Here is a 16,981-nt window from a genome sequence, read left to right as displayed (position 1 = left end):
GTAAAACATGTATAAACTGATATTGAAGTCTACAAACTAAGTATACAATATTTTCACAAATACAATAGAACCGGACCGGTCGACCGACAGGCTTTCTGTCGCCCAGTGAACTTCTGACCTCGGGTTCGGTCGACCGGTGCGGTCGACCGAAAACTGACATATGAAAATCTGATTTGCTGATTTTAAAATGCTGTTTAAAAATATCAAATAAATTCCAAAAAATGTAAAACTTTGGGGAATGATTGTAGACATGATAATAAACATGCTACAGTGACTGGTTATCAGAAAGCACCTCCCAAATGAAAAATATCATCATTTTACAAAATAGTCCAAAATATGAGATACTTGAATTTTGATGTTTTGACATAAACCAACTTTTAAAACTTTGTGAAATATTTTTATAGACTTAGTAAAACATGTATAAACTGATATTGAAGTCTACAAACTAAGTATACAATATTTTCACAAATACAATAGAAAATAAAACCTATGAGTATGTATATGAAAATATATTTGTTTCATATCTATGTAGATAAACCAAATCACAATAATAAATATGAAACATGTAATTTCATATTTATAAACATAAAAACCAAAACTTGTGTTGTATATATATGTGATTACATATATATACAAGGAAACTAATAAAATGTGTGTGTATAGATAATTGTGCTTAGAGTACTTAACACACATAATATAAAGCTATACTAAATTACCCAACCTTGATCTTGATCTTCATTGTAGCTCAACTTGGTAATCTCTCGGATGAAGCTTTAACTTGGATCTTAAACTTTGAATAGCAAGGCTTCACCGACATTCCGCCAACCTCCATTGGATATTATCGTTGAAGTTCTATTCCATCCATCCTCCAACAACGTTGTTTGTCTACAAAACATAGGAATGCACAAACACTAGACAAACAATATTAGTAATAAATTGTTTGTTAAACATCATCAAAACAAGAAGGCCAACAAAAGGCAGGGGACTATAAAAGGAGGAAGGGAGGGAAAGAAAAGGGGGACGAAACTCTTAACTCAGGGGAGACTTCTGAACCTCTTTTAAAACTCTGAACAATTCTAAAAAGCCATGTCTTCTCCTGCAAACTAGTAAGAGTAATGAATTCTAGGACCTTAATGATCCTCGGATCTTCCCTCAAACCCCACTCAAGCTCATCAGCTGACTTGACCGTCGGAGGTACCATGGGAGAACCGGTTCCCGCCCTCTTACGGGTTTCTTCTTCTTGTTTGCGTAGAAAGATCAGGAATTCCAGTCCAAGGATCGGGCATAAAGTCGGAGGAGGAGTCAGCCCCGTCTCACATCCTCTCCTACTTCGCCGTCAGCGTGAAGATCAGGACTGCCACCCACGGCGAAAACCCCCCATCGACTGTGTGTTCACGGACATCAACAAATATAATATAATTCGAATGAATAGCGGATCGAGTTTAAGAATCAAAAGGGTCCTTATTTCAAATGATTTAGTTAGACTTTTTCACATACTAGTCTTTCTTAAATTTATCGTCGGCTCATAAATTTTCATGTTTCTAATTACACGCGAAATATATCAAGTTACTTCAAATGAGACTTTTGAAGTTACATATCTGTGTCTTAGTAGATACTAAATTCTTTGTATGGGACATTGAATCTTTAAATTTTGAAGGCTAAATGTCACTTAAATACCCTATTGTTTCATCATCTTTGCACTTAAATATACTAAATTATAAAAATAGTACTTTTAACATCCTAAATTGTAAAAAGATGACACTTTAGTACCCTACGTTGAAAAAAAGATAATAGTACCTTCTATTAGTTGTAGGTTGGAATATTCCAATGTGATTAGCACATGACATTTTTGTCTTTGTATTGACCATATTTATTATCATATTTACCACTATACTTACCCTCCATCATTTTATTAAATTTTTATGGAGGGATGTTTTTGTTTTAACGAGTTTTTTAACGATGGTTACCTTATTATAATGGTAGACAACATAGATTATTCATGTGCTGCTTTTTATAAATTAGATTTTTAAGTGTAAAGGTGGTGAAACAATAGAATATTTAAGTGTCATTTAACCAATTTCTAAAGAACACTTTCAAATCTATTAACTCTATAAGCGTTTAACCATAATGGTAACGATAAATTTGGGAGTCTTAAATTAGAAGCTTGAAGATTTGAGGGTTTGGTATAAAATTTTAAACCGTTAGGGTCTAATACGATAAAGAAGTGAGTACGGCCTTCACCGGACGGCGGGAAATCCCAAATAAAAAGCGGTTCTCGAGGAGGCAGTTGGGGGTTCCGTCGCTTATCACCATGAAATTATTTCTTGATTCTCTTGAATGCGTTATTCTCACTCTCTTTTTTCTTATTGCACCGCTTCATAGTCGCAGTGAAGTAAAAGAGTAATTTTTCATGTTGGCCCCTATAATTGCTATAATTGTGTGGATTTATCAATCCCGTGTTATTTCTTATGGTTAATTACACAAAACCCCCAGTGAATTTTGGGCGGTGGTGTACATAACTCTCCTAAAGTTTATTTATCTAACTTAACCCCCCAAACTATGACATGCCTCATAAAACCCTTCTAAACTTTAGCTTATCTCACATAACCCCTTACTTATAATTTGCATTTAACTAATTTTGAGGGAAAATTCTCAAACTTAATCACCTGTTATTCACATGGAACATATTTATACCTCTAAAGTTTGAGTTTTTTCCTCTCAAGATAATGTTATTTATTTGCAAATTACATACGGGGGGTTAGGTCAGATAAGCTAAACGTCAGGGGGATTTTGTGAGATACTATATAGTTTTTTTGGGGGGTGGGGGTGTATGTGAGATAGAATTTAGGGGGTTTTACCGGGTTATATGTAAAACCCGCCAACGTTCAGGGGTGGAGGGCGGTGTGTTGTGAATTTGACCCTATTTGTAATGTTGCACGTGAGTAAACGTGGAGATAAATAGGGTCATAGTTTGTAGATTTTTTTAGTCTTAGTGGATAAATAATAAATAATTTTCATTAAACATAAAAATAAAGCAAGACGATGAAGGTAAGCCAGCTAAATTTCATACAACAAATGAAATCTTAGATGATTTTTTTTCTTACGGACAGTTTTAGTATTATTTGTTAAGGTAATTTTCTTAGTAAAGGTCAAAAAATAAAATTAATCCTGAATACTTGCAAATTGATTTTAAATTGTATATGTAAATATTGATGATGAAAAATATTTAAATAATTATATTTTAGTACTACTTAATTAGGAGAGTTTTATAAAGATTCTTGTGAATTTTGATGCACGCTGTGTTTGAAGGATTTTTCTTTTTTTTGAAAATTAACATTTCTATACAAATTAGTTTGCATTATATAATAAATATATAATAATCAACATACAAATGATGCGCTTCTGCATGGTTTTCCAATAAAGATATAGCAAGAAAGGATATACTTTCTCAAGAATGTTGACAACCTCCATTCTCCTTTCTTAAAAAGAAACATTATTATTCCTGTTGAGATTGCGTCTTTTATTCTTTATATAACTTCATGAGAATTAGATAGAGTTAGAGATTTATCATAATTAGGAGATTGAGTCTCATCATGATTAAGAGTTTGAATCCTATTCTAATTAGGAAGTTTGACTAGGGGTAGAGTTTTGGTTTCCATATATATATATATATCATTCTATTGTTGGAGGAAAAACTAAGAGCATCTCCAACAGCTTCTCCAAAATTTTCTCCAAAATAGGGAAGCAAAAGTCATAATCTTCAAATTATTTTTACACCAACTCCAACAGCTTTCCCATTTTTGAAGAATCATTTTTTTCCTCCAAAAAATTTGGAGAATGCTGCAGATTTGGGGAAGCTTCTCCATTTTTTCTCCTTCATCCCTATTTTAAGGAATGAGATGGGGAATCTGTTGGACCAAAAATCTAACTAAATTATTCAAAAGTGGGAAATGGGGAAGCTGTTGGAGATGCTCTAAGGAGAAGGGAGAGAACCGATATTCTTGTAATGTAGGGTTAGCAGAGGGCGTAGCCTGATTTAAGAATATTGTGCAAGAGGCGAGGATTTCGTAGACTTTGTCCGTGCAAAAGATTAAAACATTAGGAGATGGTTTCGCTGTATTTGTCCGTTCAAAAGATTGTAAGGAGTGGGTTAGAGAGAATATGTAGGCGCATGACATCAGACACTCATCTTTGTCATGATTTATTTTTTGCTTATATCTGTTGACTCTGTATCCAAGATGACTCGACTTTCATATCCACAACAGTAAATTAAGTTGAGTATGGACAAGCGAAGTGCAAGCATAATTCAAAAATCCATATTTCTGTATAAGTTGAAACTTTTGAGTTTTGATTATTTATCATCGCAATTAGAAATATCATCATTATACTTCAATTTGCGGTACAAATCACTCATCATTAGTAGGACTAGTCTGAAATTAGGTTAGTGGAGAAGACGAAGTCAGAGCAAATTTTAACTTTGGATTTGACCATTTGTTTGAGGGCTCCATTATTTCATTTCTCTATCACACCACAAGGGGATTAAAACCCTAAAGAAGGATTTTGTTCCAAATCCAAATCTAGTAGTTGCAGCAGTCATAAATCCTTTTTTGGTAGGCAACAGTCATACATCTTTAAATATAATTCAAATGTAAAAAATAAAATAATTGAGGTAAAATGATTAGTTTTTTCTTTAATTTTATTCAGTTTCCAGATTTACCAATTGTGCAATATCTAAAACCGACGTAGGTCGTCAACATGGAAAATCCCTTGTGAAAAAAAGAAAAAAAGAAAAAAAGAAGAAGAAATTGTCACGTCTTTTCAATGGGGGCTGTTTCTACAATTACTTTCAATAGAGGAGGTTTCCCAAAAAATTCCATCATTACTAACGTCTTATGTTTTCTAAAATTTTACATCTTATTTTTTCTCATTATTATTATTATATTCCATAATTCCATAATTAAAAACCCATCAGCAGACCTATTTAGTGTTTCTTCCTCTCCTCTCATTCTCCTTTCTCTTTATTCTTCTCTTCAACCCATCAGCAGACCTATTTAGTGTTTCTTCCTCTCCTCTCATTCTCCTTTCTCTTTATTCTTCTCTTCTTTGTCTCTCCCCTAAAATATTCTCGATCTTCCTCTCCTCTCATTCTCCTTTCTCTTTATTCTTCTCTTCTTTGTCTCTCCCCTAAAATATTCTCGGATCAAGGTCGAAACTTTTTATTCCAAAAAAGGGAGAAATCAAGAAAAAGTTAGATTTTTATCGAAGAAGGTAGAAGATATGGTGGAAACTAGGCGGAGCTCAGCTTCTTCTTCCAGCAACAAGCGCCTCTCTTCATCTCCCCCCCCTTCTTCCCCCAGGAACCCTAAGCGCTCCAAGGTCCGATCGTTTCCCCTTCTTTGGATTCGATTGATTTTTGAGATCCTGTTGAAAGTTTTGATTGATTTGTTCAGGCGGCGGCGACAGCGGCGACGGGGGCGGCGGTGCCGGAGGAAGAGTCGTCTGTGCCTGTTGATTCACCAAATCTTGCGGCCGACCCTGCGGCGGTGGATCCCCAAAAAGAGGCCGGCGATGTGGGGTCCTCGGAGAAGAAGGCAGACGGAGAACTGGCGGAGTTTCCTTCTCAAGGTCTGATCTTTTGGCCTCTTCTTGAGTTATTGGAATTTCTTGAGTAATTTATCGTGAACTTCTCTGTGGTGTTACCGTTGAATGATGCAGATCAGTATTTAAAACAGCTGGTGTTACCGATGAATCGACGGAATTTGCAGCAGAAGAGGCCGGTGAAGTCGCAGGCTGATGTAGGAATTCCATGGGCCAGGCTTCTTTCACAGTCTTCTGAGGTTGGCTATTTCATTTTCTGAAAGATTTGATCAACTTAGTTTTGCTCTGCATGCCTGTTTTTTGTTTCTTTTAGCTTTAGGTAACTCTATTATTGTATGACATGCAAGAATTGTGACTTCTTGATGAAGAGTTAGGTTGAGTGGTATTACTCAGAACCATCACTCTCATTATTATTTAGGTTTTCAATGAAGACAAAATAGGCTCTTGTTTACGGCCTTACGTTTGCTCTCTGTTTGTAAAAGGGAGAACATTTTGATTTTATGTCAGTAATAGAACTGTTTGTTACTTCATGTATGTAGAATCATGTGAAGTCGATGACTTTGCCACCATTTGTGTACTATCATATTCCCTTTAGCATTTTTAGTGACGTAAAGTGTGGCTCGATCTCCCTACCCGCGTCCACATCCGAGATCCTTTCCTCGGCTGATCTTATGACTAGGTGTTCGCAATAATTCGGCAAGCTCCCATTAAGTCTATATGCTGGAATTTTTTAATACTTGGTCCTATTATTGCCCATTGCGCTGGCATCGTGGCAAAGTCCGGTACATTTGGATCCTATCATTGCCATACCACCATCACTGCTTGTTTCTGCTAAAGGATGAAATTTCTTTGAGTTCACAGCTAATTTATTACACGCAAACGTCTTTTTATCTTCAAATAGTTTGCTTCAATTTGTGCTGAATATTGTACATATTTTCAGGCGAAATAGTGTGTGGGTAGGAATCACCTTGGGACACATCTAATTACTGTAAATATAAAAGATTTTCAGCTCGAGAATTTTCTGGGACACTAGCTGAAAGGACACTGATATTTAGAATAGTTCTTTATTTCGACTAAGCTCACCCATTACTACCACATTCTTTGTTTGTAATGAATTAACCTGTCTTATAATTCTTTCAAATGCAGCCAATGTTTAAGTAGGCCACATGGATGGAAAACCAAAAATTGGACATGCTTGCTCCAAATTCAAGGAAATAGTCCGGTCCATGAGAAAGATATTTTGATGCTAAACAAGGTTTTAAATATCGGATGTCGGGTTCATGTCGGACGGCTGAAATCCATATCGGATAGCGGAAATCGGGGATATATCGGGGGACATGGACTAAATATCGGATTGTCATATCGGGTGGGCGTATATGCATAATATCATGTCCTAAATGTAATCTAAACATTCCTAAATTCAATATAAGCATATTTTATAAATTTTATAGACTAGACATATAAAAAAGTAAACAATATATGATGTTTAGGATTACTAACCGATTGTAGAAATTTGATTCTCGATTGCATCCTGAAACAATTTGGGTGCTTGACCTACAAAATAAGAAAACATTGTTAGTAAACATAGAATAACATGTAAAGAATAAAGCAAGTAACATATAAGATATAACATATAGAATGAAGATCATTACTCATAAGATTCATATCAAACATAAGCAAATCAAAACAAACAAACAAGTTTTTAAAGCTACAAATAGTTTAAAATTGTTTAACATTCAAGAGCAAATCCATAATAACATAAAAGATAAGATAACTAGATAGTCTAGAATCCATCTTCATCATCATCCTCAAAAGTAGCATTAGCATCCTCATCCGACTCCGTGAAGAACGCATCCATCTCTTCTTCTTCATCATCTTCCATCGGCTCTTTTCCTTTCGATGAAGATGATCCCGCTTTCTTCTTTCTTTTATACGTTTGCAACCTTCCACTCTTTCTCTTGGATTAGCTCTCGAAATATCTCCAACTTGCCTAAAAGTTAAACACTCTCCCGGAAATACTTCATCATCACTATTATTCCCCTCCTTACCCAACAACTATTCAGTGACTCTTTCCTCATCATCGTAGGCGGTTAAAGGATCTCTATTTGGGACGGCATGCTTATTCTTCAACTTTGCATTGAACTTGACAAAGACTAAATCATGAAGTTTTTTATGAGTTAGTCTATTCCTCTTCTTCGTATGAATCTACAAAAGAAAATCATGAATTAGCATAAAAAACTAGTCATCAAATACTACAATACAAGCATACAAGATGATTAAAATTTAAGAAATAATATTACCATCTCAAATGTACTCCAATTTCTTTCACAAGCCGAAGAGCTAGTTGTCAAGCCCAAAATCTTCATTGCCATCTTCCTTAACTCGGGAGTATCGTTTCCATAAAGCCTCCACCAAGTAAGTCTATGCATACACTTCACTATGGCATTCATGAAGCTTCCATCATTTTCAATGTCCGTGTAAGCCGGATAATAGTAAAAAGGATTCAAAAAGTAACCCGCTTTATGTAGCGTTTCACAAAGATTCTTCTTAAATCTCGGCTTAATCATTTCCAATATAGGATTGTACTTCTTCTCATCATCCCCAAGGGCCACTTTCAACTCCTTAGCAACCAACATGTCCCCATATATAAATCCCATCGAACTGATTTTATCACCATCCACTCTTCGAAGAACCTTCACTAGAGGAGTGAATACTTTGAGAGCAAAGTCTATATTATCCTAAAACTTGTTGCTAGCAATAATCTCCGCAACCTACAAACATACAAATAAATCCAATCAATAAAATATAAATGATCAAATTAATAAAACGAATGCAATTGAAATTTTAATTAAAAATATACCTTTTTACCCACTGATGTTCTTGAAAGGCTACAATCTGTCCATTTGTCAGAGATAAACATTTGTCTCATCTCTTTCTTATGATCTCTTAATGATTGTAGAGAAAGGAACGCCGTAGCAAATCTCGTAACTCCCGGTCTCACAAGATCACCCTTAGTGAACTTCCTAAATAATTGAAGAGGCTTGGTGTGATTATATATGAACATTGATACACTCCTCCCCATTAAAATGACATTACGAATGGGTTTTATCTTTGCTATATCGCACAACATCAAGTTCACCGTGTGTGCAACACAAGTCGTCCAAAATATATTTGGCCTCTTCTCAAGCAATAACTTAGAAGCCGTCATATTGTTTGAAGCTCCATCAGTGACTATTTGTATCACATTTGCCTCCCCTATCTGATCAATAGCCTTGTCTACAAAATCAAAGATATACTTAGCATCGTGCTTATCAGCCGATGCATCATGTGAAGATAAAAAACAAGCTCTCCCAGCAGAATGTACAACTATGTTCATGATGCTTCTAGACTTCCGATCACTCCATGCATCGGTCATTATCGAGCAACCATTGACAACACAAGTTGTTTTAAAGTTTTCAACAATTTCTTTTGTCTCTTCAACTTCCTTTTGCAAACTTGTCTCACTCAGTTCATACATGGATGGAGCTTGCAAATGACTTCCAAACAAGCCAATAGTTTGTAGCATTTGATGGAAAGAGGGAAGCGTGGCGGTATGAAATGGAATGCCGGCTTCATAGAACCATTTGGAGACGTATCGCAATACATCCTCCCTTTTCTTCTTCTTAAGTTTGTAGTCCATCGTTGGTTGTTTCCCATTTGCTATTATTTGGGCAATCTCCTCGGGAGAACGAGCGGCGAAGGAATCCATTGGTCCAATTACCTTGTGGGAGGATGACGAGCTTCTTTGACTACTTAATGCGATGGAGTTATCCTCCTCATCCTCCCCAATATGCACCTCACTCAACAAGTTATGCATCTTCATCTCCTTCTCATCCCTACTCTTCTTTGCATTATCTAAAATTTTAGAAACTTTTGCCTTAACATCATCGGGTACTTTCACACACGGCGCACAATTTCCCCTCTTTCCTGCTAGGTGTTGTTTGAATCGGCTAATCCCGCCATTGAGAATTTGAGTGTAATATTTGCATTTAACTTTACTTGTATCAGAACCAACTCTCTCCCCATATAGCCAACATGGATCTTTACCGTTCGGTTTTGATGTTGTTGACGGTCTAGTAGATCCTTGTCCTTCAGACGATATGATTCTATAAAATAAGACAAATACAGATTTAGACAACATATTTAAAATTTAATTACTAACTATTAATTAATTTTATTTGACAGGGGAAAAATTCAAGAAGGAGGCTTGCCTGATTTTGAGAAACAAGTCCTCTTACTCAGCAGTCACCACTCAAATATCATACACTGCTCATAATTCTCGGTCTTAAACCCAATTTGTTTTTGAGCATTCCTGTTTACAAATATCATACACTGCGTCTTAAAGACTTGAACCCAATTTGTTCCTTCCAATTTCGTTTTCTATAAACCCACATAAAACTTCATGTGCTAACAAAGGACACATAAAAAAGTCCCAGTACCCACTTAAACCCAATTCGTTTTCTATAAACCCACATAAAAAAAATCCCAGTATCGAATCCACCGATTCGCAAGAGAGGCGCTCAGACTCAGAGAGAGAGAGAGAGAAAGGGGGGAGAAAGAGAGAAAGGGGGGAGAGAGAGACATACCTCAGGAACAACGCTAACCTAAGCTATCAGCGAAGATGCGGTCGAAGATGCGGTCGGTCGAAGATGCGGTCGAACTCAAAGATGTTGTCGGTCGAAGATGCGGTCGAACTCGAAGATGCGATCGGTCGAAGATGTCGTCGAAGAGGCGCTGAAGATTTGAAGGCGGTCGACGCGGTCGAAGGCGGCTGACGATGCCTCAAGAGAGAGAGAGGGGAAGGCGGTCCTCCTGTAGCCCTAGTTTTCTTTCTCGTTGTTTTTCTTTAATGACTCAGTTTTCTTTCTCGTTTTCGGCTTCGTATAAGTCCCTGAAAAGGTTAGCAGCGGTCAAATGGGTTTGGGTTTTGTGAAAACCCAAACCCGATAAATCAAAAAATCCTGTAAACCGATATCAAGAGATGTCAGCCGATTTTTCAAAGGTGAAAAATCGGCCGACATGTCCGATTTATCCCCGATATCTCCGATTTGCTCTTGAAAAACGATATACGACTTGAATAAGCCCGACTCATACCGCTAGACCACCCGATCCGACATATCGGCCGACATGTCCGACATGTCGGTCGATATTTAAAACACTGAATTGCTAAGAATTAGAGCGAAAAGGGAGTCAAACAATAATTCTTTGGTCGGTTTAAAGGGATTTTGCACTGAATATGATTGGTTCTAAGTATTCTGATTATTAATGATCCTACTTGCTAATTACAGCTTGGGAAAAGACGTGTTTAATCCGTGGTTAAACCTTGCTTTCTTTTCAATCCTTGGCCTTCCTTTAACATGGATAAACCCTCATAATCATGGTCACTTGTCTGCCTCCACTATAAACCGTATACATATACTTCACAACGAGTTAAAGAGATGGGTCTTGTAATGCTTGGAGATGCCATGAGATTTGAAGGGAGGGTAGTTATTTTCATATTTTTTATTTTCCCCTTGTCATTTCATATTCCTTCATATTCTTCATGCTTATGATTCATTAACATCATACAACCACAGACTTGAAAAGTAAAAGAAAAAAAGAAAAGAAAAAGAGAAAAAAGGAAAATAAGATATTGGCAAAATATGAAGAGACATGTCAAAACATGATAAAATATCTTCGAATTTTCCCTGTTAAGCTTGATAACTTTATTTTCTTCTATGCCATCCTGTCGCTAAGCCATACGCTAAATACAAAGAAAAGGAATTCCACAACACCAACATGTTGGTGCCCTGTGGCATGTCAAGAGCGACACAAAATCTGGTCTTAGATTTTATTTTTAAGTTATAATGATACTGGTCTTATTGATGAGGTTTTGAAGCTTTTTCTATATGTTCATGCAACATTGCCAAATAAGGGGTATGCAAGCTCAACCTCATAAGAATTTGCCAAGCTTCTTGGAGCTTATTAACCAGATAGCAAATTTGGTTAACTGTAAAGATCCAGATTTCAATGGATGTTAGCAGTCATAATTTGCAAAGGTTTTCTGAATCGTTGTGGATTTTCTAGGCATGGTTGGCGATATAAGAATGAAGAGAAGATTAGAGGTGATAGTCAATATTGTTAGATGGGTGTTGGGATGCTGGTGATCTTATTTTCTTCATGAAAATTGGATTAATAAGTTACAAGATATGAAGAAGCCCTCTGCCACTTCCTAAAAAGAAGTCAATTCAGTTAGAAAGTGCTGCTAGGAATGCAAGGTATGAGGTTATAATGTTCTGCTATAAAGCTAGAAAATAGACTCTTATATCACTGAAACGTAATAGAGAAACAAAATAGGTCTATTTGCTACTTGTATACCACACAAAGTGAGTAAGATATGTACTTGCTTATACAATTAGCACAAACTTGTATTGCAAGTGACGAAAATAAACACTACCAGGCCCTAAGTTACCTATATGTATAAACAAAATAAAACCAGAGATTTCCACATTTGGATGTTACTCAGCATGTAAACACTAAACAACATATAATAGAGATCATGCACTGATCTCTTTTGAAATAACTATAACCGTATCAGATACATGTCTAATGTGTCTATTAACGGTGCGTTCATGTGACGCCCCTGAGTTCACACAAGGCTGCAGTCCAAGGTGAAACAAAAAATATCAAACCTGTCATGCACAACATCGTGTAATAACATGTTTCACCATCACAATTACTATCTCTCTAGTAGAGTCAAATAACAGGTGTAAGTACAAAAGTAAGTAAAAGATAATACAAGAGTTAACTGATGAAATAATAAAGATCAAATTAATATTTCATCATCTAACATATTGAAGTACAAGTCAATGTCTGAAATGAATAAACTGAAACTTCTCAATAAGTCTCAAATACAAATGTCTGAATAAAAGAAAATAAGACACACAACCTTTACAACTTCTAGAATAAACTCTCAAATGTCTAACAAAAGTCTATAATGAAGTTCAAAAGAAAAATATAACTAAAATAAACGGCTGAAGCTAAAGTGCGTCGCCATTAACCTGCGATTCTCCGGGCTCCTGGCTCGTTACCTGAAATGGGGAGGGACAACAAGCGTCAAAGCGCTGATCCTATTTAGGTAATTACAACATGAGCATAAGTACGTCGAGCGAAATAATCCAAACAAGAAAACCATCATGTATATACCATGTAGCTCAAATTATAAATACCTATGTATAAGAAGATTTTAGTATTTAGGAAATTACATCACGAGCATAGGTACGTCGAGCAAAATAATCCAAACAAGGAAACCCTTATATATATATATCTTGTATCTCAAATTGTAAATCCCTAAATACCAAACCCAAAATCTAATACATGAATAGCAATAAAAGAAGACAACCTCATCTCAGAACTTAAATACCAGATCATATCACAACCCATATAAGTGTCATGTCCAGCCTATGTAAGTATAGGTGTTAATTTTAAGGTCTAAACTGATGTCCAACACATGGACTAAAACTAAATGTAATGAATGCCTAACACATGGACTGTATATGAAAGTTGTCCAACACATGGATTGAATGTGATAAATGTCCAACACATGGGCTGCACATAATAATAGCCCAACACATGGACTAGATGAAATATATGAAAGATGTATATACCCTAATGCCTCACGTGTCTCGGTATGTAATCCTAAACTCGTTTCCGCAAATCATCTCACGTTTAGCGATACAAAAATAAACCTAAATTTTGAATATCAGGTATTCGAGGTGGCTCATCGTTCATATTAAAGTACGCAACTATAATAAACATGCATAAACAGTCTCAGTTAAATTGAAATAACCCAAACAGATCCAACCCGAGGAAAATAAGAAAAAATCCTCGTCAGTTGACTCATAAGTTGACTGGGATTGGTCGACTCATTGGTCGACCAGACAGAACAGAAGAAAAGAAAGAAGGCTGGAAATTTTCCGTCAGTTGACTCATTGGTCGACTCATCATTATTTCCGCTGATAAGTCGACTCATTGATCGACTGAGTAGAAATTTCTCAGTTTTCTGTTTTCGTTGATTTTCTGCAAAAATTTAAATCTAAAGTTTCTCTTCATTATTTTCAGCAATTGTAAACATGATTCCTACATATATATGTACCAAACTGAAACGAAAATTTGCATGTGATTACTTACACAAAACCCTAAATATATTTTTCCATATTTAAAACGCATTGAAATTAATTAATCACATGAAACCCAAGTTTAAACAAATTCCAGATCTGGATCTACATTTACAAAATCGTTGGTGAGTTTTTATTAAACTGAAAATGTAGATCTTGCTGCTCATAATATAAAGTATCTATCTTTATGCACAAAATACGTTTTAGGCTCAAGAAAACGAAATAAAACTCGAAGAAAACTATACAAACAGTGGGTGAGAGCTGGGCGAGATGTTACTCGCCTTTGGTACGCTGTAAAGCTCTTGAATCCGAAAGAGGGTGATCCCCTACGCTGCACCACGCCAAAACCCCCTGATGAACTCCCCGAAATCCCTCAAACTTGCCGTCGAAAAATGGATCTAGGGTTAGAGAGAGGGAGAGGGGGATAGGGTTTTGAAATCTGATGGAAAAGGGTTGGTTTCGGGTAAAAAAATAATTTATATAATACGGTTAAACCCAAACAAAACTTAACCAAACCCACAACAGAAAAGAAATCTAAAAATCAGCCCGTAAGTCGACTCATTGGTCGACTCATGAGTCGACTAAGCAGACATTTTCCAGATTCGTGCATGTTTTGCTAATTTGTCAAAACCAATGCACAAAACTCTATAAAAATACACTCATATATATCTGATAACTTGTTATCCAGTATATCAATGACCTCAAGTCATTTACCACAATAGAATTATCTATCACCAATAATTCACATATACTTCTAACAAAAAATACGGGGTTTTACAGTTCAGATACACGATTTTTGTTGGAGACGTCTATACAAAGCTAGCACATAGTTTTAGGATCAGATGCACACTGGCTGGAGTGAGTAGCGTATATTGTTGAGCTTATAGATTAGTTCTTTATGGTATTTTGTTTATAGGTATGATATTTTGTAGTTAGTTTATGATTGAATATAATTTTCGCAATAGAATATTTTCTAATGGTTATAATTTTGTTGATGTGGACTGGACGAGGGCTTCGATTTCAAGGGGATAAGTATAGTTCCCTTGAAAGTTGAAAGGGTTCTGAATGATGTGTTAGGGTTCAGCCATGCAGAAACAAAGGGAAGGATTAACCATGAAAGGGAAAAAGAGATTTGAGACCTTAGAAACTTGGCGGTTTGCACACTGAGAGAAATTGAGGGTTCTATGAATGCTAGCAATTGTAGACAGAGAGAGAAGAAGCATGGGTATATGGCTATTTTTGGCAATATGTGAAGATGACATAAGTGCCACATGAAATGGGTTTGAAGGCACAACTTGTTCGAGTTCATTATTAATATTGGTACTATTATTTGCTTTGGATTCTTGTGGATGTTGTATTAGTAGGAACTAAGATACACCTAAATTGGTTAGGTCGAATTCGCACACTACACCTAACCTTTGGCTTTACATCATAACAAATCTCAAACCAAACACTTCACATGTTCAAGAGAAAAATCAATTAATCAAAATTTCATTAAACATGAACTATTTCTCAAAGAGAGAATAGATGCCATTTATAAAGCAACCCAATAGAAACAGATCTCAATGCTAACAACAAATTGCAACAGAAGAAACATAAAATGAACTAACAAAAATCTAAAGCAAAATACTAGGCAACATACAATCTGCATTCTTCTAATCTCAACTAAAACATCTCAACTAAAAGAGATAAAACCCTTAAAAAATTATAAGTTCAACTAAAATCTATCTTCTGCATGAAATCTTTCCATGTTGAAGAAAACTCGATCTCGAGTTTAAAGTTGAATATGATTGATGAACTTTGAATTGTTGCAGTGCCTATGTTGAAGTGCAACGATGGATCTCTTTGATTTTGATACTTAATGATGCATATTGAAGGAGGACTTCAATCTAAAGTGGAAACTCTGATGGTGACAATGATAACAATTTGATTGATGACGTTTAGAATAAATTTGGTAGATTGAAAATGACAAAGGAGAGACTAGCAGCAAGGAAGAGAGCCATGCTCATTTGTCATATTTGTTTCACAAAAACAATGATCATGGGGCCTTGTTTGTTTAGGCTGTTGTTCTGCAGTTTGGGCGGCTATAAGATTAGAGGGAATGTGGAGGCATTTTTGGTTAAGAAAGCAAAGAAATGACATTTGATTAGGTTGGGTTCACACATCTAAGCCTTTGGTTTCACACCGAACGTATCACATGCTTGCTAATTCGCAACTCACATGTAACACAACTCTAAAATTTGCAATTCAATTCTAATTCCATTGTTTGGGAATCATTAGAATTCCAGTCTAAAATTCTCAATTTCTATTCTATTTTTTGGGTAACGTTAGAATTTCAATTCTAAAAATTTCAATTCAATTATTTGCATACTATTAGGATTTAATTTCTAAACTAGATTTGTCAATTGAAAATAATTTAAAGCCAAGAATATTTGTAATTAATTAAGAACATGAACTTGCAACAAAATCATGATAAAACAATAAGTTAGAGACCATGATATTGTACAAATTTTGTTATGATATTTAATTCAATGCAATTATTCATATAAATTGTGCCTAAACTATACCTAGTTTTACGGATAAATTAAAACCAATAGGAAACCTGCAAGTTCTAGAGGTCTAGGATAACTAGAAAAGATGGTAGTCTTAACCATTATCAATACGACTCTTGATTATAGGAAAGATACAATTGTCACAAAAGAGCAATGTTACAGAAGGCGTTAGGTGGACTAGACGTTTGAGCCGGGGTTTAGCGCCTAGGCGTACGGCTAGGTGACGCCCAGGCGTTTGCCTATTTATAAATATATTTAATTATAGTAATTCACAAAAATATGTATTAGGTTCATATGAAATTGCAAAAACACATAAAATTAACTAAAATTGAACAAGATTAAACTCAAATTAACTACAATGAATTATTAACTAAATTTGAACAAGATTAAACTAAAATTAACTTAATTAAACTGATTAAACTAATTACTTAAACTAAATTGAACAAAGTTAACTATTTAAATTAAAAAAACAGTTTATAAGTGAATTTTTTACCTAAAATAGTAAAAAGTTACCTAATTAAAGAACAATTTATAAGTTAACTATTTTAAAAAACAATTTATAAGTTAACTAATTAAAAAAATTTACCTGAAGGACCGGCGACGGCGGCAATGGTTGGCTGCGGCGGTGAATGAGGA

At 35.4% G+C, this 16,981-nt stretch overlaps 1 protein-coding gene across 4 annotated transcripts in view; it reads left to right on the top strand.

Moving 5' to 3' along the window:
* The window catches only part of LOC109848433, a 74,410-nt gene continuing 62,570 nt past the window's right edge, over positions 5,142–16,981 (top strand). For 2 of the 4 annotated variants that reach the window (XM_020417914.1, XM_020417913.1), the window contains exons 1-3: positions 5,142–5,376; positions 5,451–5,625; positions 5,716–5,837. In XM_020417914.1, the coding sequence (XP_020273503.1) occupies positions 5,278–5,376; positions 5,451–5,625; positions 5,716–5,837 (396 nt within the window). In that variant the 5' untranslated portion in view covers positions 5,142–5,277. The remainder of the gene's footprint in view (positions 5,377–5,450; positions 5,626–5,715; positions 5,838–16,981) is intronic. The other 2 variants (XM_020417916.1, XM_020417915.1) reach the window with 1 other exon arrangement.

This window comes from Asparagus officinalis, chromosome 7 (genome assembly GCF_001876935.1).
Source record: "Asparagus officinalis chromosome 7, Aspof.V1, whole genome shotgun sequence".
Classification (NCBI taxonomy): Eukaryota; Viridiplantae; Streptophyta; class Magnoliopsida; order Asparagales; family Asparagaceae; genus Asparagus; species Asparagus officinalis.
The sequence above is the reverse complement of the archived record's forward strand: the minus strand, read 5'-3'. Positions and strand labels throughout refer to the sequence as shown.